This window comes from Giraffa tippelskirchi, chromosome 6, assembly GCF_054371585.1.
Source record: "Giraffa tippelskirchi isolate mGirTip1 chromosome 6, T2T-mGirTip1v1.2.pri, whole genome shotgun sequence".
NCBI classification, from domain to species: domain Eukaryota; kingdom Metazoa; phylum Chordata; class Mammalia; order Artiodactyla; family Giraffidae; genus Giraffa; species Giraffa tippelskirchi.
The window spans coordinates 44,259,531-44,285,603 of record NC_137280.1 but is presented as its reverse complement, the minus strand read 5'-3'; the positions used below and the strand labels follow the sequence as shown (position 1 = coordinate 44,285,603).

The 26,073-nt window shown below is 40.5% G+C and overlaps 1 protein-coding gene across 34 annotated transcripts in view; it reads right to left on the bottom strand.

Annotated features, from left to right (window-relative positions):
• NCOA2 (nuclear receptor coactivator 2) overlaps window positions 1-26,073 on the bottom strand; it is a 428,580-nt gene that overhangs the window by 31,404 nt on the left and 371,103 nt on the right. For 21 of the 34 annotated variants that reach the window (XR_014057045.1, XR_014057046.1, XR_014057048.1 and 18 more), the window contains 8 exons: window positions 25,039-25,216; window positions 22,518-22,706; window positions 19,576-19,677; window positions 19,146-19,289; window positions 15,445-15,592; window positions 12,130-13,399; window positions 5,151-5,361; window positions 2,694-2,900 (listed from right to left, as the gene is read on the bottom strand). Coding sequence is in view for 30 of the 34 variants with exons in the window: in XM_081501778.1 (XP_081357904.1) it covers window positions 2,694-2,900; window positions 5,151-5,361; window positions 12,130-13,399; window positions 15,445-15,592; window positions 19,146-19,289; window positions 19,576-19,677; window positions 22,518-22,706; window positions 25,039-25,216 (2,449 nt within the window). In the remaining 4 variants the exon portion in view is untranslated. The remainder of the gene's footprint in view (window positions 1-2,693; window positions 2,901-5,150; window positions 5,362-12,129; window positions 13,400-15,444; window positions 15,593-19,145; window positions 19,290-19,575; window positions 19,678-22,517; window positions 22,707-25,038; window positions 25,217-26,073) is intronic. The other 13 variants (XM_081501803.1, XM_081501802.1, XM_081501801.1 and 10 more) reach the window with 3 other exon arrangements.

Sequence of the window (26,073 nt, the reverse complement as noted above, 5' to 3'; positions counted from 1 at the left end):
GTTCTTAATACACAGTTAACCCGACAGCTCACGCCCTCGCCGGGCCAGATGTGGGCCCTTGGGTAAGAAATACAAGTTGGCAATTACTATGAAGTTTTTCACAACACGGACTTGCCACTCTTTACAGTTCGGAAAAGCTGTTAAAGTTGTTCCCATATGTACTTAGCGACAGGTGCTGTGGTGTGTGGATAACCCCAACTTCCTTCCTCAGGAAGTGAATCACATTAGCACGTCAATGCTTTACTTTTTCCAAAAGGGAGGTGAGGCCAAGAGAAACAAGGTAAAAACTGATAATCAATATTCTAATTCTAAACCCAAATCACAGAGAAATCCCTTGAAGCCTTGGCCAGATTTTAAATCCTTAAATCCCTTTCTGAGCATTACAATTTGTTAAGCTTCAAAGCTGACTGAGACAGCCTTGGAAGCTGGGGGAATGAGAGCATCTTTCCACTCTGGTTCTTTGTGGTTGTGGCAAGGAAGCGCCGGCCACCTCGGTATGCCTGGACCACCTTGTTCCCGATGATGTAGATCTAGACCGGGTAGGGACAGATTTGTAAAAATCCTCTTACTTGAGATAGTAATAGCTGCACGACCACACAGACCAGCGAGAAGAGCGCACACTGCCGGCTGATCACGTGCCTGCTCTCTCTGGCCCCAGGATGCTGGTGATGGCCAGACATGGGCTAAAACTTGGTATCCTACAGGGGAAGAACCCCAAGTGAGGACCCTTCATTCTGAAGTGTTTACTAAGGATGTGCAACAGTTCTGCTTTTAAAGACGTGGCTTGCGTTGACTTTAATTATGATAAACAACTAAAAACAGGGTATATTTCAGAAATGGGGAGAACATGTATTGTGGGTGGTTTCTCACTGGTGAAATGAGAATGTACCTCATCAGGACGATGAAGAGTTGAGTGTAATCAGACTGAACAAGTTAGGACAATATTATATTAGTACATATTTTAAAAACCATTTGAAGACTAGACTTGAATGATATAAAGATATGCGAGAAAAGATATTTTCTTTTTCAAAAAATCTATTATCTAATCAATATAACAAGATTATATAAGGTCTAGAAAGCAGAAGGGAAAATAATCCATAATTTGAAATATTAATGTAATTATAACCAGGGTAGTCTCTTCCACATTTTTTTCTTTTTTTTTTTTTTAAAGCAAAGCACAGACACTGCTTGATCTTTATAGTCTGGATGCCAGTCATCTTCAGGCTGCCTAGATTTGAATATAGGTATGTCCCCAAATTCCTAATGTTTCTCCAAGAACCCAGACCTTGCATTTCACTGATAAGGAGCCACCTTTAATCAACTATTGGCTCCTTTTCTCTGACAGAATTTCATGTGAGTCAACATTTTACTTATATAAATCAATACTTTATCTTAAAAAATAATATAAGATTAATATGGGATTGTTTCCGCAAATAAATAAATTAGTGATGTAGTCAGGGTCTGGCATATCTAGTAGGCACCCAGTAAATATTTGTTGAATGAATAAACTATTTTAACACAACATAGCTCACATTTCCCATGTGAACTGCTCACCAACAACAGAAAGTTAAAAGAAAAAAAATCCATCTTTTTTCTTTCAACTGAACTCTTATTTTCACTTATCTGAATGGTAATGTGATTACAGGGATGACACACTAAGCTAAAAAAAAATGCCAAGAATTAAAACCTATGAATATAAGTTCTTTTTATAACATGTTTCTTTCAATGCCTTTGTCTCCAGTTACAAACGGTGAGCAGGACTTCATTAGAAAGCTCAGCATCCTAAGGGTGCAGGATACCCAGAGGGTACAGGACATGGTGGTTATAGCCATCAATGCTGCTGCAGTGATTCCTAGCCTGAACCGGAAGGAGGTTTGGGAGTATGGCAGCTGCTATGGTTATGACTACCACTTAGGAATACGCATGGGAAACTTGGCAGACACCTTAAGCCACAGCAGGTCAAGGGTCAAACTAGATCACAGGCAACCTTTTCAAAAAATGGAGTTCTTGGATCAGCTACTATTAGGTTAAGCACACTACCATTTAAAATTCATTTTCTTAATTAATATTTTTCAGAATGAGAATTGCTATTGTTACAAGTATAAAAGGTTGGTGGAATTTTACACTTTCATTCTGAAATTCATGAAACACAAATCATCAATTAATAGGAAGCTTTGGGGTTATCCTGAGTTGGAAAGATCCCTTGGAGAAGGGAATAGCTACCCTCTCCAGTATTCTTGCCTGGAGAATTTCATGGACAGAGGAGCCTGGAAGGCTATAGTCCATGGGGTCGCAAAGAGGCAGACATGACTGAGCGATTAACACTAACACACTTTTGGGGTTATCAGCAGAATATCACAAAACGCTAGCAAATTATTCTACATAAACCACTACAAGGTCTAGAACAGTAACTAGAAAAGCAGTGAAATAAGTCTTTACTGTAGGATTGGCGAGCAACTAGAACCCTTGTAAAAACAATGATCACAACATAAAAAGGGTCAGCCTACTAGGAGGCTTTCCAATGCTTCAAATACCACGCTCACAGTGAAAATCTGCAGAGTTTTCTTACATTCAAATGTGTTTCTAGCATAAAAAACTTCACATGAAAAATTCTACTACTTGGATGTGGAGGAATACATCATTAAGTTGAATAACCCACCGATAAAAAGTTAACAGCACATTTGAGCCCTTACCTGTGCTACTGTTCCCTAAATTTCCTTGGTTTCCTATCATCCCTTGATTACCCATCATTCCTGGCTGAGGTATCACTGAGTAGGGACTACTGTTTCTGATTGGTGGGAAAGGTCCAGCACCCGTTGGGCTTTGCAATGTGATGTCAAGTGGGAAATTCTGGTTTGGCAATAACCTGCCCAGTTGCCCTGGTCGTGGGTTATTAAAAGCTAAGGAGAAAACAAATGAAAATTGAAGGTTAATAGAGGATAATGGAAAATAGTAACAGAAGCACTGTTCAGGGGAAATGTTGTTTGTAAAATTACAAAGGTATGCATGTCTGGGACCAGCTGCTTACGTAAAGACAAATTCACAGACAAAAAAAACATGGGGTGTCCAAACACAGACTTGCAATCTAATCAATACATCTCTAATTTACTTCTCGACAACCTCATAGAACAATAAAGCAAAGGAAAAAAAAAAAGGAGATCATGTCTATTATTTACTGCATATTTTTCTCCCCAATATCAACTTCTAATATTCAATTGTATTTGCTAAGGAAACTACAAATATGTTTTTCATATATTATTTGAATTTAGAAATACTGTTTCGTCACAGCTGTGAAGCCATAAATATCTCCAAATGCACCAAACTCAGACACATGTGGTTTGGACATGAGACTGTCATATTTTAACTGGATTTTCCTAGGAAGAGAATTAGGCTAAAAATGTCTATTCTCATTGAAAGTTAGAAGTCTTTAAGTGTGAACTCTGGTACCGAAAGTCAGTATTAAAGCTTTAAGGCCCTGTTGAATCTTCTAAATACATATTTTTTAAATTCTAGATTTGATATTTGAAATAGTTTCTATGATTAGTTTATAAGAGCTTATTGTGTAGTAAGCACTACATCAATGCACTATACTATCACATAGACAACCAGTTATTTGGTAAGTGTTTTTACAAGAACAAAGATATTGTAGATTACAATTCATAGAGCAAATATATAAAATAATATCAAGCACTTTATTTTCTCTGAATTATATAAACAGAGCATGAAACAGAACATTTAAAACATATTAACGTCCTTAACAATCAGGAAGAGAAATCAAATATTTAGAAGAATTATCATTTGGAATGAAAATTATGGATATGCTTAATCTGACTTTCTCAGGTTTAGCTACCTGGATGCTATTCAATAGTCTGAACAACACCAGGAGGTACAGAAAGGGGAGAACCCATGAGTTTCCACACAGCCCTTCAGTAACTCCTCTGGGTCTTAAGCATAAGCTCACTAGAGTGTTTCTTATTCAACGTCTCAATTCTCTTTGTGATCTCTCATGGGCCATAAGCAAACTTTCATTCCCAAACAAATTGGCAGGTCTGATACATAACTAGCATGAACTCTGTTTTGTTTTACCCTTTTCAGAAAGATCAGGAATCACTTTAAGAAAAGATCTATTAATCAAAGATACGTTGTAATTTGGTTGATGGTTGCCATTTCTGATTTGAGAACAGATGCTAAGCGTTGGGTCAAACTGTATTTGAAGAGGGAAAAATCATTATGTTCACCAATTGAGCACTAAAGAGGTTCTCTATCTTTCTACAAGTTATGTCCCTAGTTCAGGAAAGACATTTTCTTCTCTTAAAAGCTACTGGATAACTAGGGAATTATGAAGTTTGTAAACCAAGTAAATGTTCACACACTTCACTAAGTGAAGAAAGACTTCATCTTAAACCTACAAAAACATAAAATAAAAGGGAATTCCCTGGTGGCCTGGTGTTTAGAATAGGGGCTTTCACTGCTATGCCGGATTCAACCTCTGGTTGGGGAACTGAGATCCTGCGAGCTGTGAAGGATGGCAAAAAAAGAAAAAGTGATACAAACTGTACCTTATAAAATAGTCTTCTAGCTTTATATCACACTAATTAAACTCAAGATGCATTTAGAAACCATTTCTGTGATAAATTTCCATGTAAAACTGATATTTACATGAGGATTCCAAAGAGATAGGACAAGATATTTTTAACGTGTATAGCCCTTTCATGTATAAAGATTTACAATTCTGGTTAAGAAATTTTTACTAGTGAGTGTATTATTCCTAAAAAGTCAGCATACTTTCTAAGTTCCTGTCTTTTAAGTGTTTAGTCATGTATTAAGACACATAAAATCTATTTTAAACTCCATTTCTGAAGGCAGTAACTGAAATGGAGAGAAGTATGACAATTATCCAAAGAACTTTTATCTGTGCGGGTCAGTCTCACTCTGTGCTGACTCTATCAACCACAAGCGCCTGCAGAAAGGCCACGTTGACTAGAATCCACTCTGACTACTGTTTTGAAGGGCCAGGACAGTAGATGGTGCTATTTGACCATAAAAACTGTGAAGTGACTAAGCTGTTTGCATCAGATTTCAGTAATCCCTGTTTCTGATGGTGATTACATGGGAATTTCTTGGCAAAACCGTCAACACCCCATACTCACTGCTCTGTGGGATTCGCATCGCTGTTTTCTGGGCTCCGACAGGTGTCACGGGACTGCTTTCAGCCGTGAGTTGCATGAGGTCATTGATGATGGCTTGCTTGTCAACTGATCCAGCAGGGGCGCCTGGCCTCGTGTCCGGGAAAAGCTGCGGTAATTGACTATTCTGCAAATCATCCAAAATCTCCTCCAAGTTGTCCAGCTCACTGCCAGGCTGCGGTTAACAAACAGAAGAGTTTACCCAGTCCCACACTAAGAGTGGGGGCTGCAGGCCCATGTGCAATTACAGACCTAATGGGTGCAAGGAACCAGAGCCAAATGAGACGCGGACACACGCGACCCTCAGGCCTCACTGTTCATTGATCATCTTTAACAACAACAACAAAAAATTAAATTGACAGAGGACAAATAATTTAATCTCTTGCTCCTCAATTTCCTCCTTGGTAAAAAGAGATGACTGAATTAGAAAGAAAGCTCTCTTCCAGCACTGGGATTCATTGGCGATTTATAAATTCTCCTTCATTTTATGCTAATAATTCAATTCATCATGAGTATGAGTATTTCTAATTAACCATGGGTATACTAGGATTTACAGTCTAGGCCCAGGTTTAGTGGTTAACTCGCTTGAAGAAATAACAACAACAAAAAATGGATGGAAAATATGATCCAAGTTTACACAAAATCAGTATTTAGTAAATGGTCATTTCCCTTTAGAACTTTGTTTTTCTTTCCTTTTTCTTTTCTTTTTTTTAAGAGCAAGAGGTAAAATGCACAATGAGCTTGAAGTAATCCTGAACAGCTCAGCCCTGTCTTTTCCATTTGAGTGGTGTTATTTTTTTTTTACTGCTTACACTTTCAGTTTCGAATGACACCGGTTTTCTTAGTCCTCATCAGCTTAAGGGACAAATGCAGGGAAGCAGGAGGACATTTCCAATCACTGCATCTATTAATTTGACTTTACAGAAGCTGTAAACATGTTTCTTATGGCTTTTCCCTCTATTAAAATAATTTCCTTTCAATTATCAACATTAAAATAATACGGTATGCAGTACCTCTATTTCACACCTAGAGCTTTTCTTCCCGAGACCTCAACTGAATTTATGTTCTTTCAAGTAGAACCTATCTGGGTGCCAAGTATTTAAAATCAGACGGTGCCAACCATGCAAGAAAATGGCTAAGTTAAACCCCAAGATTATTTCCTAGTGAAGAGAGTGGTAAGAATGATTTTTCCTGATGTGTAGGTGGAAAAACACAAGTTAGGTAACTTCCCCAAAGTCACTGATGGACTTTCAATCCTTGACCATGACTAACCCTTTTGTCTACACTAGCAATTCAAATGATATAATTTACTTAAAGTGGAATGGCTTACAGTTTTATTCTATACACGAGAAGCTGGACTGAGTTTTTTGCAATTTATGGCATCTAGGAAGTCTTTTTACTGGACACATTTCTCAAGTAAGAAAGGATACAATGAAGTGATATTTTATTGGACTCTTTGTTTCAGAGTCAACTAGCTTAGCAAGAACTTGGCGATCCATTTTCCAGGAAATTCCTAATGTACTGTTAGAGCCATTATAAGACCATTTCCTAGTTAGTTTAGCCATCTGTTTCTTACAAAAGAGGCAGGGATCAAATTTGGGAGAGCTACATCTTAGGTAAGGGTTAGGTTCTAAAGTTAGAATGCTCAAGTATGGACAGACACAGACAAAGTGATCCTCAGAGCTGCTCAGGAAGGAAACATATTGTATATCCCCCACCCATGGGCAACATGGCCAGTGAGTGAAGGCACACCACTGCTTCTCTGGCTTGACTCTGAACTGATGAAGTCCATGAGGGAACCATTCTGCATTGGAAAAGCCTGTAGCTACATTTTCACACCATTGGCACTTCAAGGGAACCAAAACCAAACCAAACCAAAACAGAGTAAAGTCTGTTGAACTGTGGGCAAAACTGTTCACACAACTTAATCATTTAATAGATACCTATTCTTTTCTCCTGAATCAGTATGGACAATTTTGTGAAAGTTATATGTATGTGTAAAGTGGCTCTGCTGGAAAGCCAACTTTATCATGTTTTGCTGAATATGTAAGGTATCAACAGGAGTACAATATCAACACTTAACGCCCTCTGAGGACGGTGCCTGGAACACGGCAATGGACATGCAGCCAACACGGTTCCTTCAACCATTTACACTTGTAATTTAAAAAGCTTCCCAGAATCAACTCAATTTCTCACAAAATTCCGATAATTTCTCAGAAAAAAAGTTGTCTAAAAATTGACAAATATCCTTATAATTGGGTCTTGAAAATAGCTATGGAGGTAAGAAAGAGGTTCTAATAAACTGAAGTTTATTAGAGAGTTTCCCTACTACAGTCTGACTGGTGTGGAGTATTTTAAAATTGTGTGTGGAGCAGTGAGAGGGTGGGTCATTAGAAGTAATAAGTAATTTCTTGAGAAAGCTTTGCAGATGCCTTGAATGAGAAACACTCAATACAGATTTATACAAATGATGATAAAAATACAGTATATTAATTTCCTCAATGAATGCCCTTATATTTGCTCCCAATCCCTGATGTGTATAAAAGAAAGCTTTTACAATACAGATTGATAGTCTGGATCTAGACTCCTACCTTTCTTTTTTACCTTTATTCTTTTCACTCAAATGACACTTTAAGCCATCTTGAATAGAAAAATAACTATCATAGTTTCAAAGAATTCTAATGACAGGACTCGTGTTTTTTCATTGTGATTTACTCTTGTGTTTAATATATATAATGAGTTGAAAATAAGGCTAAAATTAATCTTTTTCTCCACATACACACACACACACTAAAATACATTTGGATGGTTTCAACCAAGTTTTTGGTTCTTTATTTCAAATAATCTGCTAATTTTCATTCAGCTCACCATCAGAAAAATGCATTATGAAAATTTACCCACTAGAGTTAATATTGCTTTGCTTGTGTTCATTTCTTGTCAATTTTTGGAGTGCGCATTTAAATTAATCTAACTGTTTTAAATTTACTTCAAAAAATTTTCTTCTTCAAGGAGAGTATCTATACAGCTTTGGCTGCCTAGCAATAAACTTTAACAACTACAGGCATTTTCTTCTGCAGTCATGGAAGTTCTAGAAGGGGTAGATTTGATCACGCTAAGTTTCTGATCAAACAGTTCTTCCCTCAAGTTTTTTTAAGCTTTAATTCTCATCAAAAGTTCTTCTAGTTCCTTTCTTAGGCATGATTTCTCCACAAGACAAAAAGATTAATGCCTTCCTTTAAAACGCTTTGCCAAGATACTTCAAAGTTTTGCTTAGGCATCTCTTCGAACGCTCAAATTAGCCACATCAATTTGAAGAGCTGGTTTAAACTATTTCAGGCAGAAAATGAGTCAGAAAGATTTTTGTAAAAGTTCTACAAAATGAAAATTGGACTTGATTTCTGTGATTTTTCATTTTCCTGGTTTTATGAATTTTTCATGTGTCAAATCAATTTGTTCCCTGAAGGAAATATAAAGAACATATGTACTTTAATGATATGTATTCTAATAAACTACAAAACAATGTTCCAAAAAATTTTTAAAAACTAGTAATTGTACCACATTTGCCTAACAGAAAATTGCTTTAAAAAATGGTAACACAGTTCTACCATGTTTGGAGGGAAATTTTCAGGCCACTACCAGTTTAAAATATGGTTTGTTCTTCTAATGGAGCCAAATAGCAAGAAGAAATTCTCTACAGACTATTTCTAAACCCTCATCATAAGTGGCCTAGAAGCATTAAGAAAGCCTAAAAGTACCATTTAGTTAGTATCCTTTACACATGCTCCATTGTGTAAATAAGTATATAACTTAAGTCAGTGAACATATTGGAAATTTTTCTGTCATTGTTTCCTGTTGGTTATGAAACACTGTAGAAACAAACGTTGTTTAAATACTCTACCCAGTGAAGAATGCTATTTTCAGTATAACAGTGCCATTGAAGTACTTCCTGCCCTTAATAAGTTAGTGATAGGTTAAACACACACTCGATAATAGTTCTTTTCTGAGTCAAAATAACAAGAAAGTTAACAGTGCAGTTCAGGCTCGCTAGCAGTTTATCTTACTAAATAAAAATGTGTTGTGTTCCCTTGAAGTGAAAGAAAAGTCTTAGATAAATGTGCCTAGAAGTCAACAGGAGATAGACTCAATCTGTATTTGGGAAAAGTGAAGGAGCGAGGGGAGTGAAAGAATCCCTGTTTTTTTTTTCTTAAAGTAAGTCATTCTAACTTTGATCTAAATTTAGGTAATGCATACTTCCTGTGGTAACCTTTCTTTTCAAGCTGCAATGTTTTTGATGTTAAAATTGCTCTGAAGCAGTATTTTTGGGGTGGAGTTTTAAATGGGAATGGATAGAAGGTAAAACCAGGAACTGGGCTTCATTAAGAAAAAAATACTGTGTGCGTGTCTGTGTGTATGTCTGTATGTATCCATTCAAAATGACAGATTTGTGCAGATAATACTCTGTGCTTTAAGTTCCCAAAGTGAGACAGTTTTGATTTAAAAAATGTTCTTATAAATACCAATTAGAAACTGCAAGTGACTCAATGACTTAAAAAAAAAAACTTCTCCTTTGTTAGTTTCTTGTATGAAGCTAATGTAATCATATAGCTAAATATAAAAATGCCAAACAGCGCCCCCCTTCCCAGACCCTCAAAGTCCTTAGGGCCTCAGTCCAGGGATAGAAATAAATTCTGTTCCTGGAGGGAGGGACCAACCACTTAGCCACTAAGCCAAGGGGGACCTCGTGAGTCACCATCTTGCCCTCTAGCGTGTGTCAAGAAACCTGAGTGACAGTATCTGTGCCTGCCACTCTGAACTGCCACTAGCCCTGTGTATTCTAATCTAGTAAACCTCAAAAGATTAAAACGTCTGCAGCTGTCAGTATGGTTTTACACAACACTGTATTCAAGATATGGTTATTAAGTTTCTGCTGAGTTCCCGTGTAACGATCTTACAGCATCAGAGTAGCCAGTGTTGAGAACTCCGCACCAACAGCCAAGTTTAAGGACTCATCACCAAAGGGGTTTACACAACGACACTGTTTCCCTCCTGAACGGCACAAAGCCCTCATAGAATGGTAGTAGTGGGCCAGACATCAAAGTGGAAGACAGAAAGCTCCGTGCTCAGGACCCGAAAGGAGCCTGGCTGTCAGAGCATGTGTGGCCTCAGCCCTGCGCCAGGGCCCATCAGGCCTCTCCACCCTAGAGCCGTCCCCAGGCTCAGCCTCCACCTAGGAGGTCCTCGGGTGACGGCCAGGGGTGCTAACCTCTCCTCTCTCCATGCACACCTGAAACAGCGACACCTAAAATGTCCACTTGCAAAACAAGTTTCAAGGCCAAGTCAGTGAACCATTTTAAGTCAAGAGGTTTGGGCAGCTTCTTCACTTCGAACCCACCACGACCAAAGGCAGTACTCCGGACATCGTTAACCCAGCCAGTTGCTGATTCCCCAGAAAGCCCCTTACGCCAAGCCATTATTGTCAGTAATGACTCATTTTTTTAATATCAACAAAAATATTAGACTGTCGGCATCTTCCCTGTGATGTCACTACCTCAGGGTGTCATCAAGGATGACTTGGAATATTATTTTAGCTCTCCTGGATTTTTTTCAGGGAATTCGTTTTTCACGTAAGAACAACAGATAGCACCACCTATTATTTCAGTTTTGCACTTATGTTTGATACTTGATGGCTCAGCTACACTAAGACTCAGGCCAATTCTACCTCTCCTCTCCTCTTTATTTCCCCTTAAGTAAGTTTTTACCGATGGCCTAAGAAATTCTTCAGCATCAAGCATAAGTCCTGGCTGAGAATAAAGAGAGGCAGAATGACTTTCATTAAGTTTGAAAACCAGCCAGACTCTCTGATCTTAAAAAGAGAGAAAGGTAAGTAAGAAATCATTTACTGAAGTCTGCCCTGACCAAACCCAGTTTTGAGGAAGTGATTGTTTCTAAGTGAGGTGTCTTCTGATACCAGGGGTTGGTAAACCCCAGCTGACCTGTGTGCGAAACGCTACCTGTTTCTGTATGGCCCGTGAGCTAAGAAGAGGTTGACAGTTATTAATAATTGAAAAAAAATTCAAAAGAAGAGTATCTTATGACACATGGAAATTGTGTAAAATTCAAGCATCAGTGCCTGTTGATAAAGTTCGATGGAAACACAGCACGCTCACTTGTTCCCCTAGCATCTAGGATTGCTTTTGTAGCTCTCCAGTGGCAGAGCTGAATAGAGTGTGTGGCCGGAAATATTACCATTTGGCCCTTCACAAAATAAAAGTCAGCATCTGCTCTATTCTCTGCCAGCAAAGGTCCGTATAGTCAAAGCTATGGGTTTTCCAGTAGTCATGTATGGATGTGAGAGGTGGACCATAAAGAGGGACCAAAGAAATGATGCTTTTGAATTATGGTGCTGGAGAAGACTCTTGAAGAGTCCCTTGGAGTGCAAGGAGATCAAAGTAGTCAATCCTAAGGGAAATTAACCCCAGATATTCACTGGAAGGACTGATGCTGAAGCTAAAGCTCCAAGACTTTGGCCACCTGATGCGAAGAGCTGACTCACTGAAAAGACTCTGATGCTGGGAAAGATTGAGGGCAGGAGGAGAAGGGGGCAGCAGAGGATGAGATGGTTGGATGGCATCATGACTCACTGGACATGAGTTTGCACAAACTCTGGAAGATAGTGAGGGACAGGGAAGCCTGGAGTGCTGCAGTCTGTGGGGTCTCAAAGCATTGGACACGACTTAGCGACTGAACAACGATTCCATTCTTTGTTAGGTAACAGTGTTTGAAACTCGTGGACTCAGTGAGAATTACCTCTGTCTCAAAGCAAGAACCACCAACGAGGAGGTTTATTTTCATCCAGTCCCCTGAGGCCTCAGCAGGCCCTTTGTGGAGAAATCCTTGATGGCTATGAATTAGTACCCTTGGGAGAACACCCGACAAACCTTACCTGGTCACTGGGCTCGAAGCTCATCTCCTCCTTCTCAGTTTTCATAGCTATTAACTTCGTGTTGCTGGCAGGGTCCGTTTTACTGTCCAGTCGCTCAAGTTTGGGGGTGATTTCTGGTAAACCGATATCTTTAGTATCGTCTTTATCGAGCAGATAGCGAAGTAGTGCATTCTCTTTCTTCTTGGGGCTCACTGGCTCCTGCTTGATGGTCGCCTCGGACCCAGGAGCTGTGCTGCTGGCCTCCTGGCTCAGCTCCTTGCCCGTGGCTTCCGCTGTCAGCTTTGCCAAGTCCACAGGGGAGCTGCTGTCCTGCAGGAGTCTGTGCAAAATCTTATGCTTCTCCTTGAGTGAAGTCCCATGCGTCGACCCGGGGCCGGGCAAGCTGCCTGTGGAGTCCTTGTTGGTGTCCGACAGAGAGCTGGGCAGTGGCGAGGGCTCTATCTGGTCAGATTTGGTGGTCAGCAGCTGCAGGAGTTTGGTCTGCCCTTTGCTGTCGAGGAGTCGGCTCTGCCCGTCGGGTCTCTCACTGCTCCCAGCCGGAGGCAGGCCGGCCTCGCTGGGATCCTTCGGCTCCCCGGGGTGGCAGCTGCTCTCTGCTGGCCCGCCTGGCCCTTCTGGGGGCTCCCCGTAAAGTCCAAAACAGTCTTTGGAGTCTAAGCTTCCCATCTTGCTGAGCTGGGGGGGATTCATATTCACTGGGGAGTTTTGCAGATTGCCCATTTTGAGGTCCGGGGAGGCCAATGACGACCCCAGCGAGACCCCGTGCCCCTCACTGAGGGCCTGCAGCGCATTGAGGGAACTGTTGGTGTAGCTATGGCTATTTCCTGTGCTGCTGCAAACTCCCACAGGGGAATGCAAGCTTCCTGCGGGGGAGAACTGACTGGGAGGGATTCGAGGGCTTCCAGCCACCCCGGGGCTCATGCGATGCCTTGGTGAGAGCATGGAGCTGGGCTGTCCTGGATTCAGGCCCGGGCTGCTTTGTGAGGGGCTGTTCATTTTGAGTGCATAGTTACTACCCTGAGGAGTGGTTGCTTGCATGCTCGACACGTGGTTCATTCCCCCGGAACCACTGAACCTGCCCATGGGCATGCCCATCTGTTCTTTTGGGCCGTTCATGGGGAAGTTTATATTGCTACTGAGGGTCATGTCCTGACCAGGGTTCCCGCTGCACATGGCCGGGTGGGCAGGGCTGCTAGAGCTAATTGGATTCAATGGCTTCCCCATCGCTTGTCCAGTCAGATCCGGATTCATTACACATACATTCTGCTCTCTGTAAGATGAGGAAAGACATATAAGATAAAAGGGAAGATACTGAGCAAGTTGTTATTAATTTTCAAAGATGAGATTGCTTCATTTCTTTAAAAGAACGGATGACATGGAAGGAAAAGAAAGATAATACTTTGATGAAACCATCTGCAATTATGGGCAAGATTGAACATGCAGCGTTTAGGACCAAGAGGGATGTTTTCCAGTCCATTCATTAAGACGTCTGTGGTTTTACAGAGGGAGTTTGTGTTTAAATTTGACTACTACCATATTGACATCGTAGTTGCTAGACAAGACGTTAGCAGGGTTCCAATTACATACTATACCTTGCTCATTAACCAGTATGTTATCATGAATAACTGAGAGCTTGTACTGTCTGAAAGAAATGACCCAAGCAAGCATAGCTGTCTTCAATTATTTGCCAGAGATTACAATTCCTAATAAGAGACCCATCTGTGAGCCTAGAGCTTGATGTGGGCTACTTGGCTCAAGATGAATAGTAAACCTTAAGAGGAAAAAAAAAACCTGCCCCAACTATTCGAAACTCTCCAAGTTTTCGAGCCAACAAAGTTACCCGAAGTGTTGGGAATTCGGTTACCTGTCTAACAGGTCCCCTGCCTGGGTTCCCCTAGAAGGCCAAGCGAGCGCCTCTCAGACCACATGCAAGGAGTTGCAGATCATCCTTACTCTGGGATCTTAGTCCCTAACTCGCAGGCCACCCCACTCCACTCCACTCTTGCACTCAGGGCAGCTTCCTAAGCTGGACGATTTTCCAAGCCCTGTGAGCTTTAATTTACAGCTTGGCAGTTACTCATGAGTTACCAAATGCATTCACAAATCCAAACAAAACAGGTTTCACAAATTGTCAAACATCAGCTTTCAGTTAGGGGGGAGCAATCTGGCCCATCTGTAATCATTTTCAGATTGTTTCAGTTCGAGGTCGGATTTATTAAGAGTCGGCACACAGGGCCGCTTGATTTTAATTTCTAAATAACAAAGTACATAATTGAGAAGTGTAATAAAAGGGAACTCTTGAGCAACTTTATATATCTGCTGATAGTACCTCATAAAGTTTTATACAGCACACACATAAATATTTACATAACTTGAAATGCAATCATTTCCCTAAATTTGTGCTCTAAAACAAGATGGTTTATGATATTTACTTTAAAAATCAACATTCAATTTTCCTCACTTTTATTTTTTGGAGAAATGTTTACTACCTTTCAATTTAAAGTCTAATGCAAAAGGTTAATTTGAAGCTGAGAATAACAATGTAAACTACTCCTTTCTAAGTATATGTATATTTGAAAGTTTCAAATCTAAACACATGGGAGCAGAAGTCATTCTGTATTCCTGCCCTGCATGTGTCACCGCTGGGAACTGATCTGTTTTCCTCCTCTGATGTGACAGGCAGTCATTTCAAAGTTAGTGTGAACTTGTGTCCTTCTAGTTAAGTTTTAAAATTCACTAGTATTGGGAATTCCCTGGTGGTTCAGCGGTTAGGACTCCCAAGTTTTCACTGGCGAGGGCCTGGGTTCGATCCCTGGTCCAGGGAACTAAGATCCCACAAGTGCCATGGCTCGGCCAAGAAAATTAAATAAATAAAAAAATAAACTAAAATGTATTAGTCTTAAGGCTAAAGTTCAAAGTGTAGCCTTCATTTGAATTTCAGTATCAGAAGTAGTCTTTTAGCCAACAGTTTACTTATTTTTCTCTTTCTCTCTTTTTTTGATGTGGACCATTTTAAAAGTCTTTATTGGATTTGCTACAACATTACTTCTGTTTCTGTTTTGGTTTTTCAGCCCTGAGGCATGTGGGGTCTTAGTTTCCTGAACAGGGACTGAACCAACCCTACCCCCTGCACAGGAAGTCTTAAACCACTGGACCACCAGGGAAGTCCCAATAACAAATCAATTTATATTTACATGACTGGGGTTGGTCAACAGAAACATCTACCCAAGCTGACAAGCTCTGGGATAAAATCTGCTTTTGGAACTTGGCCTCCTGAGCTGGGCGGGGGAGGTGGTGTGTCAGAACGAGGCTTACCTGTGCAGCACATGCAAAGATATCACAAGCTGAGGTTCGTTAGTAGTCTGAGATCGGATGAGCTTGCTCTTCGTTTGGGCGGCCACGAGGGTGCCGTCAGACAAGGAAAAACGGTAGATCTGACTAAATGCCAATCCCTGTCTCAGCACTGCAGGCAAGCAAGGAAGCAGAACGCATGGTTAGAAACAAAACTGGAGGTGGGGGCGGGACCAGACATAATAACAGTAATCAACTTGGTTAAGTTTAATATTTTCCTCCCAGCAGGTTGAAGAGAGTTGTAAGTAATACTTTATGACAGAACATTATCCATTTTTAAAAGCATATTTATTTTTCTCTCAAGATGCCAATAATTTCAGTATACTGGAGTTTTCTTCCTCCCAAATGAAGTTTTGATCCCCCAATTATGTTCTTTTAAAAATCTTCAATATCATGGTTAGATAGAGTGTAAACAATTTATTAGCTCAAAACAAGTTTTGCAATGATTTGTCTGAAACGTTAGGAAATAATATGGTGTTATAAACATGATTACCTCTAAAGGGTACAATGTGCCTTTAATTTCTCTTTAAACTAATACAATAGTAAATATTATAAAAAACTTATGATACTGAATATATCCTCTGAATATTCATCTTGAAGTTACAAACTGTTTAATCCATTATATCATATTACCATTCCCCAATGTTGTTTCTCAGTGTGTAAGACATATTATTTCTGTGGTCAGGACAACAGGAAGTAAAACATAAACAACCAGAGGGATCTTTTCGGAGAAAAAAGAAGGCTAAATAGAAAACGGAAATAATAAAAGCACAACTCTGAGTGACAGAGAATTGGTTTAACATCTGGATAATGACATCAGTTATTTCCATTTTCAGGACTACAGCAGAAAACATAACACTAGGTTAAAATAATTTCTCTCAAAATTTCAGATTTATCTTTAAAACAACTGCATTTTAAAGCTGTTTTCAAATACCACATACTAAAAAAAAGAACATTTGATTCAGCCACATGGTTTAGTTACCTTACCTCCTAAACCATTTTAAGACGACTGCCATTTTTTACCACATAATCCTCAGCACAAATTTTGTGGGTGGAATAGTCAGTCCCAAAGTGACCAAGTACATTCATCATTCTACAAAATTACCTAAAGACACACACACACACACACACACACACACACACACACACACACAGGTGCTGACATACACACACACACACACACACACACACACACACACACACACACACACACACACACAGGTGCTGACATACAATGAGGATTCAGACTTTTTGGTAAAATTTCACTTTGAGCAATTTCCCTGGTAAACCCCCTCCGCAGTTCCAGGTAGGGACAGACAGTATTTAGGTATCACTTTCTGCCACCAACTGTTGCATGATTCCTCTGAAGTGGCAGTACTGGGAACAAATTGCTGTACATATGTGCATCTGGTTTTCCATACTCAGTATGCCAGCCAACGGCAACAGGAATACCATTTTTATAATAGGACTCATATTTCCAGTGGCTTATAATTTCAGAATTTTATCCAACCTTGGCAGTGATCCTTTGAGATTTTCCATTACCGTTTGTCTACATCAAGAACTTCCACTGAGTAGATTTGTGTCAGCAAGCCCCTGAAGGCATTCAGGAAGCTCCTCCACGTAAAACAAAGTCTTCTGGTAGATTTTTATTCAATGCTAATGATTACCTGCAATCTGACTTATTTCATACACTTGGATGAAATGTATTTTATACATGGCGGAGATTCCTTTTAGTGGGTCCCCTCTGTTTAAACCTAGCGCTGTGCATAGTACATATGTGTAAACCCTTGTGTAAGGAATCAGGAAGCCACAGGATTAAACATGGGGCATTGCTACTCAGAGCCCAAGGACACTGAACACGGTTGCTGGGGGATTTCTTATTCTTTGTTACTGTTTTTTTTATTTTAAACCAGATCTAGTGAAATGGCAGGTGAGTTATTTATTTCTGTCAAATTTGGCATCTTTACTTTCTCTTTTTCTTTCCCACTTAAAGAAAAATGCTGGAAGACATAAATGGTTGGATTTAGTGCTTATTTCTAAGAAATGTGGATGAAGAAGATAAAAAGGATAAACAGGACAAGAAAAAAATAAGGGTTATTTACCATGACTTGTATTTTTTCATAAGCGATCTTAAAAGAATAAACTTTTTAACATACAAACACTATTGATAAATGCCAGAGTTTCAAACTGTGGTGTTGGAGAAGACTCTTCAGAGTCCCTTGGACTGCAAGGAGATCCAACCAGTCAATCCTAAAGGAAATCAGTCCTGAATATTCAATGGAAGGACTGATGCTGAAGCTGAAGCTCCAAAACTTTTTGGCCACCTGATGCATAGAGCCGACTCATTAGCAAAGACCCTGATGCTGGGATAGATTGAAGGCAGGAGAAGGGGACAACAGAGGATGAGATGGCTGGATGGCATCACTGACTCAATGGACAAGAGTTTGAGCAAACTCCAGAAGATAGTGTAGGACAGGGAAGGCTAGTGTACTGTTGTTCATGAGGTCTCAAAGAGTCAGACATGACTTAGCAACTAAACAACAACAACAGTCATGGATGCACCTTAAATGGAAGATGACAAACTAAAACTGCATTTTCAATACTGAGTTCTAAATTTTTTCTGCAAATATGGAGACAATTTGCCAAAACCAGTTACAAAGCACAGGGCCCCGTCCCTCAAAGGCAGCGTGGCTCCGATGGAATCCATGCTGGTAACCAAGTGCCCCCACCAGGACACGGGGGGCCCAGGAGAGAAGGGTGAGAAGACTGGAAGTGAAAAGTATCTCCCTCCACGATGGAGTCCTTAATAAGCGCTAAATAAAGGATTTTTTTTTTTCCCTTTGTTCTTGCCAATTTAGCACTTGAGAAAAAGTGATGCTGCAGAACAGCAGTGGGAGCAGTGAGGTGGAGTGACAGCCAGGACGACCCTCAGGTCCCTCCAGGGCTCACACTTTCTAATTGAAGGCTCCCGGATCTGTGTCACCTGCGTCAGTTCCCCATCAACAGCATGGGAGGCAAACACCCACATCCCTGGGTGGACTGTGGGGCTCGAGCGGCCCACAGAAAGGGGGCTGATGCCAGGCAGAGGCCAGGTGCTCAGAGAGGGCTCCTATTATTACTGAAAGACGACTCTGACATTGTGGGCTTACCTCCAGGTGTCCTATTAACCAACTGTATGACCCCAGACAAGTCACTTCATCTCTTTCTAGAAGCGATGTCTCTTTCCAGACTTCACCTGGAAGGTGGTGGGGCTCAGGATCCCACTGTCACCTCTACCAGGAATTCACCTGTTCTTGCAAATTTTCTTTCATTCTTATTTTCACAGTATCCTTATGATTCAGGTGGGGTTTTTTTTGCTATTAGAGGGGACCTGAGTGCACTGTCTTAGATGTCTTGAAGACAGAGCATTGAAGAAAATGATTTTGTTCCCTTTCTTCTGTCTTTGTGAGAGGTTATCATCTTCAATTTGACTTCCCTCATCACACTCTCAGCCCCACAGTTCCTCCTATTCAATTTCCCTTCAGATGGCGACAGTCCTGGGCAAGAGTCACCAGATCCAAGCCCCCAGGGTGGGTTCAGGAATCACTGTTGCAGAGAGAGCACTCATCAGAAGGGGTAAGTCAGCAAGATGAACTTCAAGAAAAGTATCACTAAGAGACCATTACCTTCGTGATGATGCCTCTTTGCGTAAGACACAGACTCCCCTTCGTGCTGTGCGTGGAACTTCTGGATGCACCTCCTCACCAGGTCCTCCCAGCCTGGCTTCATGGCTGCCCGCATGGTGCTAGTGTCCAGGGACGTGATCTTGCCTAGTAAACAACAGTGAGCATTTGAACTATGCACTGATCTATTCTTTAGAGAAATAATTAAATCTTAAAAAGATAAAAATTGATTTCTTTAGGAATAGGTAGCGTAAGTGCGTGGACCAGGAGGACAGAAGGTGAGTGTCCCCCCCCGACCCCACCTCCAGCTTCTGCCCCAGCAGCAGCTGCTACGCTCAGCTTCTTCACCGGCTTCTAGACCCACTCCTTGCATTGACAAACACGTAAGTATTCTAGAATGATTTCTTTGCCCTTCTCTGCTGAGAATATTTACCTTGGAGATCTTGGCGAGTAGTGAAACTTTCTGATGAGGGAAGAGCTGGTCTCTCCTTCATGGGAACTCTTCTAGCCACACAGATCAAGCAGGACTGCAAATCTTCAATCACATATATTCATGGTTATCATAGGAACCTTTTGTAGTGTTTCAAACAAAATCAAATGCACTTATGACAGTACAACCTTGTAGGTCAGTAAGGGAGAGAGCAACGAGACACTATGTACCTCTGGTCCTCACCTGGAGTGGGAAGCAGCTGGGGGAGGTTGAGATATGGGGAGCTGAGGATAAACTGCTGAAGCCACACGACACGTGATGAAAGTGCATCTGCCATACTACAGCTGACCATCCAAAACCATCTCCCCAGTGGTGGAAATGAATGGAACCCTTTCTTATTAACTGGCTGATAGTAACAACCATCTGAATTCTTAATAAAGCCTACAAATGATGACAACTGAAACCGTCAAGGGTTTTCTCTTTGAGTTTTAGATTCATTAAGATATAGGAAAACTAGATATAACTTCTCCTGAACTATGTTGATGCTCCTACAATGGCAATATGCAATTTAAAACAAAGTATATAAACAGAATCTAGACTCAGATTTGGAGAACAAATCCTAGAAAATGCAGTGTCTCAAGTTTAGTTTCTTGGCCATGGCTAGGATCTCACACAACTGATGCTAAGCATTTATTCCTTACCCTACTTCAACTGTTTTATGTGTCTGTGTTCCCTTCTGGAGATCAAGGAGGACGTGTTTTATCTTGTAACATGCAGAGCACACTGAAAGCCCTTTCAATTTCAAAAGTGCTGGATAAAAGGTTGATTAAAAAAAGTCTCTTCATATCTTATATCACTGATTTATGATGTTAAATTTGGGAAAGAATGTCTTTAGACATATCCAATAGTAGTGAGTATCACAAAAATAAATGTAATCCTCATCTTCAACATAATAAAAGCTAAATTTTTGAGCACTTACTATGAGACAGACATCTTTCTAGCTGCTTTATAGGCTACTGACTCATTTAATCCTCTTAACAACTCTATGAGGCAGGCACTAGCATTATCACCACTTAACAGAGGAGAAGCAAAAGCATGAAGTTTCGGTAACTTGTCCAACATCACATAAAATTTTGGGGAAGTGAGGATTTGAACATGAGCACACCATGGCTCAGAAACCCTACTCTTATGCTATACTATGTAAACATTCGGAATCAGATTTTAAATGGACAAACATGTTGACATATACAGCACAAAACCATAAATTAGCTCAGCTAAAGAATATGGCTTTAGAATATTACAGATGAATTAGCAGCACTTACTCTGTTGCATACAGGAGAATAAAACAGCTTGACATTCCATCTCTACATAAAAATTTAATTTTGAAAACTATGTATCATCTGTGACAGCTCAATTACTTCTTTTCCAATAAAATTTAAATTAAAAATTACTTACATATTTTTTGAAAAGAGGATTAAATATCTATGCCAATCATGGTCCAGGCATGCTCATTTAATCCTTATTACACTGTGATACTGGGATTGTTGATTTCACTGGTTAAGAGAGTACATGGGTGTTCAGAGAGGTTGAGAAGCTTGCCTACAGTCAGTGTTGATATGCAGCTGATGTAGGAGCTGGTCTGTCTGATTATAAAGCCCACAATGTTTCCACTGACTGATGGGCCTTGGCTCTTTCCCTTCTGCTACACACTTGGGAGGCCATATTCAGCATTGTCCCATATCATATTTTTTTTTTAATAATTTGATTCTTTTTATTAACAGATAAAAACAAACAGACACACTGTATTAATCAAGGTTTGATCAGAGAAGGAAAATTTCTAGGTGTTATATAGAACAGTGGTCCCCCACCTTTTCGGCACCAGGGACCAGTTTCACGGAAGACAATTTTTTCACAGAATGGTGGTGGTGTGGGGGGGATGGCTTTGGGATGATTCAAGCACATTACATTTATTGAGCAATTCACTTCTATTATTACATCAGCTCTACCTCAGATCATCTTCAGGAATGAGATCCTGAAGGTTGAAGACCCTTGGGGTAGAATAAGGAATTTATCATAGGGATTTGACCTCATGCAAGGTCAATGTTGGGGCTTCCCAGGTGGCTCAGCAGTAAAGAAACCTCCCGCAATGCAGGAGACATGGGTTTGATCCCTGGGTCGGTAAGATCCCCTGGAGGAAGGCATGGCAATCCACTCCAATATTCTTTTTTTTTTTTAATTTATTTATTTTAATTGGACCCATATCATAGAGAGTGACACTCTCAGAGGTGTAGAGCAATCTCCTCAGAAGGCATAGGGGTGGACACTATATCAGTACCTCTTTAAAGGGAAGTGCCTAAGAGCTTACGGTTTGGAACTCTTCTCCCATTCCCGCTCCCATCTCCATCCTCTCTTATTCTGGATGCAGCATCCATAGACAAACCACAAAAAATTCATTAATCTCTTGGAAGTATACAAAAGATGTTCTTCGTACCATGGGTGTTTTCCAAGGTGTGGCTTGGACCTTGCTGCAGGTGTTCAGAGATGCCTAGGATCCCTGAGAGGTTCAATACTAGTGGAATTGCTCTCGCAGGGTAGCTACTAGCCACGTGGCGGGTATTTAGATGAAGACTTAACAAAATTGACAATTTGGTCCCCAGTTGCATTATTGACATTTCAGATTCTCAACAACTACCTGTGGCTACCGGTGGCTGTGCTGGACATTGAAGATACATAACACTGCCATCAAAACAGAAAATTCTATTGGACAGTGCTGTTTTAAAAACTTGATAATTAAATTGATCACAAGAATTGTTAAGCAGGTGAAAAAAACAAAGGAACTGCCTCTAAATTTTCCTGTGTGTGGCTTCTACTTTCAGATTAGTAAGTGTGAAAGAAGTAGCGCAGGAATACATGATAGTAACATATCTTAGAGAAGTAGCCCCTACCTTCCCCTTCTTCTTTGATGGACTTTGGTTGAGAGACAGCAAAGCACTGCATAGTTTCATATTTCTGATGTGCTTCCTGGTTATCATGACCTTCCTCTTCTGCTTCAGGTAAAGGTTTTACCAACATCCGACAGTTGAAAGTATGGCTGTTCCGCCTGGGAGGTTCACCGGACCAAGCTCCCCCGTTCACTGAGCAAAAGGCAAAAGCAACCCAACAGGGTAAAGAAACTAGTGTCAGACTGGCTTCTGCCAAGTTATCAAAATGGTGTAAGAAACATGCAGTGATTTTACTTTTATATAGTGTTTACACTTTTCTAAGTAACTTCAAAATCTAAAGGGGAAGAATGACTGGGTGAATTCTTGGGAAACTTCGTGGGAATCTCAAATGTCTTTCACACTGCTTACTCTTCACCCGGACTCTTTCCCTTCAAGTTCAGGCCCTGATTTTTAACCAGCCCCCTCTTACCCATCCAGCTGGATCTTTCATGTTGCTGGGCACAAGATCTGCCCCCATCACTGTCCATACCCAGTCCCACATGGACATCTCTGCACCTGCTACCTCATCTAAAAGGTCAGGACCTCTCCATGTCTCCTAACAACATGTACTCCTGCTCCAAGGCTTGAGATCCTCTAGTTATATAACCAGCAACTCTACGCATCCCACCACTGCGGCTTCTTACTGACTCCTCTTCCCTAGAACTTCACCAAAATTTTAAGTGTATAATCTGTAATTGGGCTGTATTTTTTTTTTCTTCACGTATATTTCTTCATTAAGACTGAAATAATCTTGAGGATACACTGCTAATGTCATTTATTTCTTTTCAATGAAATACTACTATACTATGTCTTCTATTTTCTTATCAATACTCAGGAATTTAATACCAATATATTAAACATATATATCAATTCAAGAAAAAGATGATGTAAGAGAAGAAAGACATTTTTTTTTTTTTTTGAGATGCATTACAGAAACCAGAGAGAAATAAAAAAAAGGCAAGTCATAAGATAAGCAAAGCACTCTCAAAAGTCACTAGCTAGAAAACATCTGAAAGACCAGTTAGGTCCCACAATGCTAACCCCGCAGATACTGGGCTGCAGAGGCGGAACGAAGGAAACAAATCCTGGAGAGAAAAAGGAAATATCAAGTTAACTGCAAGAAACTGTTTCACTGAAGGAACCACAGCTAGCTTGATATAGAGATCTGAAAAGTTTATTTTACCATCAGTATTCTTAAAAGCTTATTTACATAGAGGAGACTACATAGAGTAATCAAAGAAAAAAAAGACCTCTTATAATTCAGGTTAATAAGTAGTTTGAAAGTATAAAAAAATACAATGTAAAGTAAGGCAGAGAGCTCTTTAGACAAGTGAACAATAATAGTGAAATTAATAAGTACAGGTCCTTTGAGAAAGTCATAAAATTACTGAAGAGATTTGAAAATACTAGTTATTTGAAGTAAGAAATCTCATTTTCCTGTTCATTTACTAGAGAATATAATAAAAGGATCTCACATTTTGTATTACTGCTGCAGTCACTTAAAACAAAGGGTTATCCTATTAAAAGAAAAGCTAGCCATAATGGAATGTGAAAGGACCTTTTCCTATTTACTGTGGTGACAGTGAGACCAGCTAGTATAAACAGTTTTAAGAAAAGGAACAAAAATACTTGCTAACTCAGGACTTGACTTCATTCTCTACTGAAATATGCATTTCTTTTTAGCCATGAAGATGTTCTTAGCATCATCAGCTTAAGTGAGAATATTAAAAAAGAGCACTTAGTGAGTGGAAACAGTTATGCTCCCCAAGCAGCCACTGAGGTGGGCCCATGCAGTGAATTACCCACTTTAAAATATGGCCCTTCATAATCACAGACACTTTTGGACAGTATCTCCAGATCAAGATGAGGAGGGCAGGAAGGGGCAGCAGTGGGTGGGGAAGGAGGTAGTGCACGGCCATGTCACCTACAGAGCCACTGAAGAGTCTGTGAAGCCAAAGAGCCCATTTTGGGCTCCCAGGCTGAGAGCATCCGAACCGCGACACGCCACTTGTTCCTTCACATTTTATTTTTAGAACGCCGTATACACCCACATCATACTCTTCACAAGCCGGGACTCAAAATAAACTCAATCTCAAGCTTCTCATGACCTTCTACTTCTTAAGTGGTCATGGAGAAAAAGGACAAAACAGAGTTGGCTGGCACTGGATAGGGTGGGAGGCAATTGGGCACTGTCTTGAAAAAAACCACCAAACAAACCCCATGAAAATAGTTGCCATATGACTGCTTTCCATCTGAAGTCCTTTCACTAACTTTAAATACAGGGTCAAAATGATCATGCATAGACCAATATCTACAGATGCCCTTTTCTCCATGACCTCTAAGCTTAAAACATTTAACACAAGCATCTCTTAAAACACTACCCAGTTACTGTTATCCCCGACTGACATAAAAGAGTTCTGTTTCACCTCCCTCTGGTGGGGGTGGTGTGGGGTGGCGAGGAGAGACCCGGAGGACATTCATTTACCTATGGACTTTGGCAGCAGGTTTTTGACGAATTCAGTGTGGTCCCCAACGTGCAGAACGCTATAGACGCTTTTGTTCATCAGCTCTTCCTGGTTATACCTTAGGTACTGTGTCACATTCTCTGAAACAAACACAACGTTGCCTTCCAGGTTCACTACAAAGAAGAACCCATCAAGGGCCTACGGGAAGAGGCACAAACTGTGTTAGAAAGGCTGCAGCAGAAGGTCACGTGCAACTGTTAAGGAGGGAATGGTCCTTTTAAGGGAAACATGATTCACTCATGGAGAAGAAACGAGATCTCTCTCCCACCTCCCCTCGCGTTCAGAAACAACGAACACATTTTTCTTGGTGAGATGATTCCATCTTAGACAGTGGGACAGGGCCTCTATCAGGGTTTCTTGTCATAAACTAAATGACAAACACTCACCCTGTTACTTTATCAGGAGATAATTACTGCCACATTAAGAGTATGCAGGCATTTATCTGTATTTTCCGAATGAGATGGATGTACTCCGCAAGGCGGAGAACAACTTGTACGCTACTGATCCAGTTCAGAGCTATTACTTGTCTTTGGTATAGTTCCTCACGGAATACAATGCGAGGGAGAAGTCACTGATAATTTCCCACAGTTTAAGGATAAATGCCAAGGAAAAAAAAACCAGAAAATTTTGCTAAGCTGCCAAGTCTTAAATGAAAAGAAATGAAAATGATCTCAGACCTTTTTAAGCAACGTCAATCCTTTATTGTCTGGTGTCAGTGGGGGAAGGTTCTGGGAAGTGTGTCTCTGATGTGACAAACCCGTCTTCCTGGGGACCTCAGGCTGAGACTACACAGGGCCTTGGGGTTTAGGTTTCTAACACTGAGGGAAAGAAAGTTAACTAATTGTGCCTGGCTGTATTTCTTTATTCTTCAAGTGAAGATGTAGGTTCCTAAATCTCCCGGAGAGCAGGAGCATTTTTCCTGTGATGGGTGCACGGTTCACTCTGCCATCATTCCGAAACAGATTAGGGAAGGAGACGAAGGGCCGAGGATCATT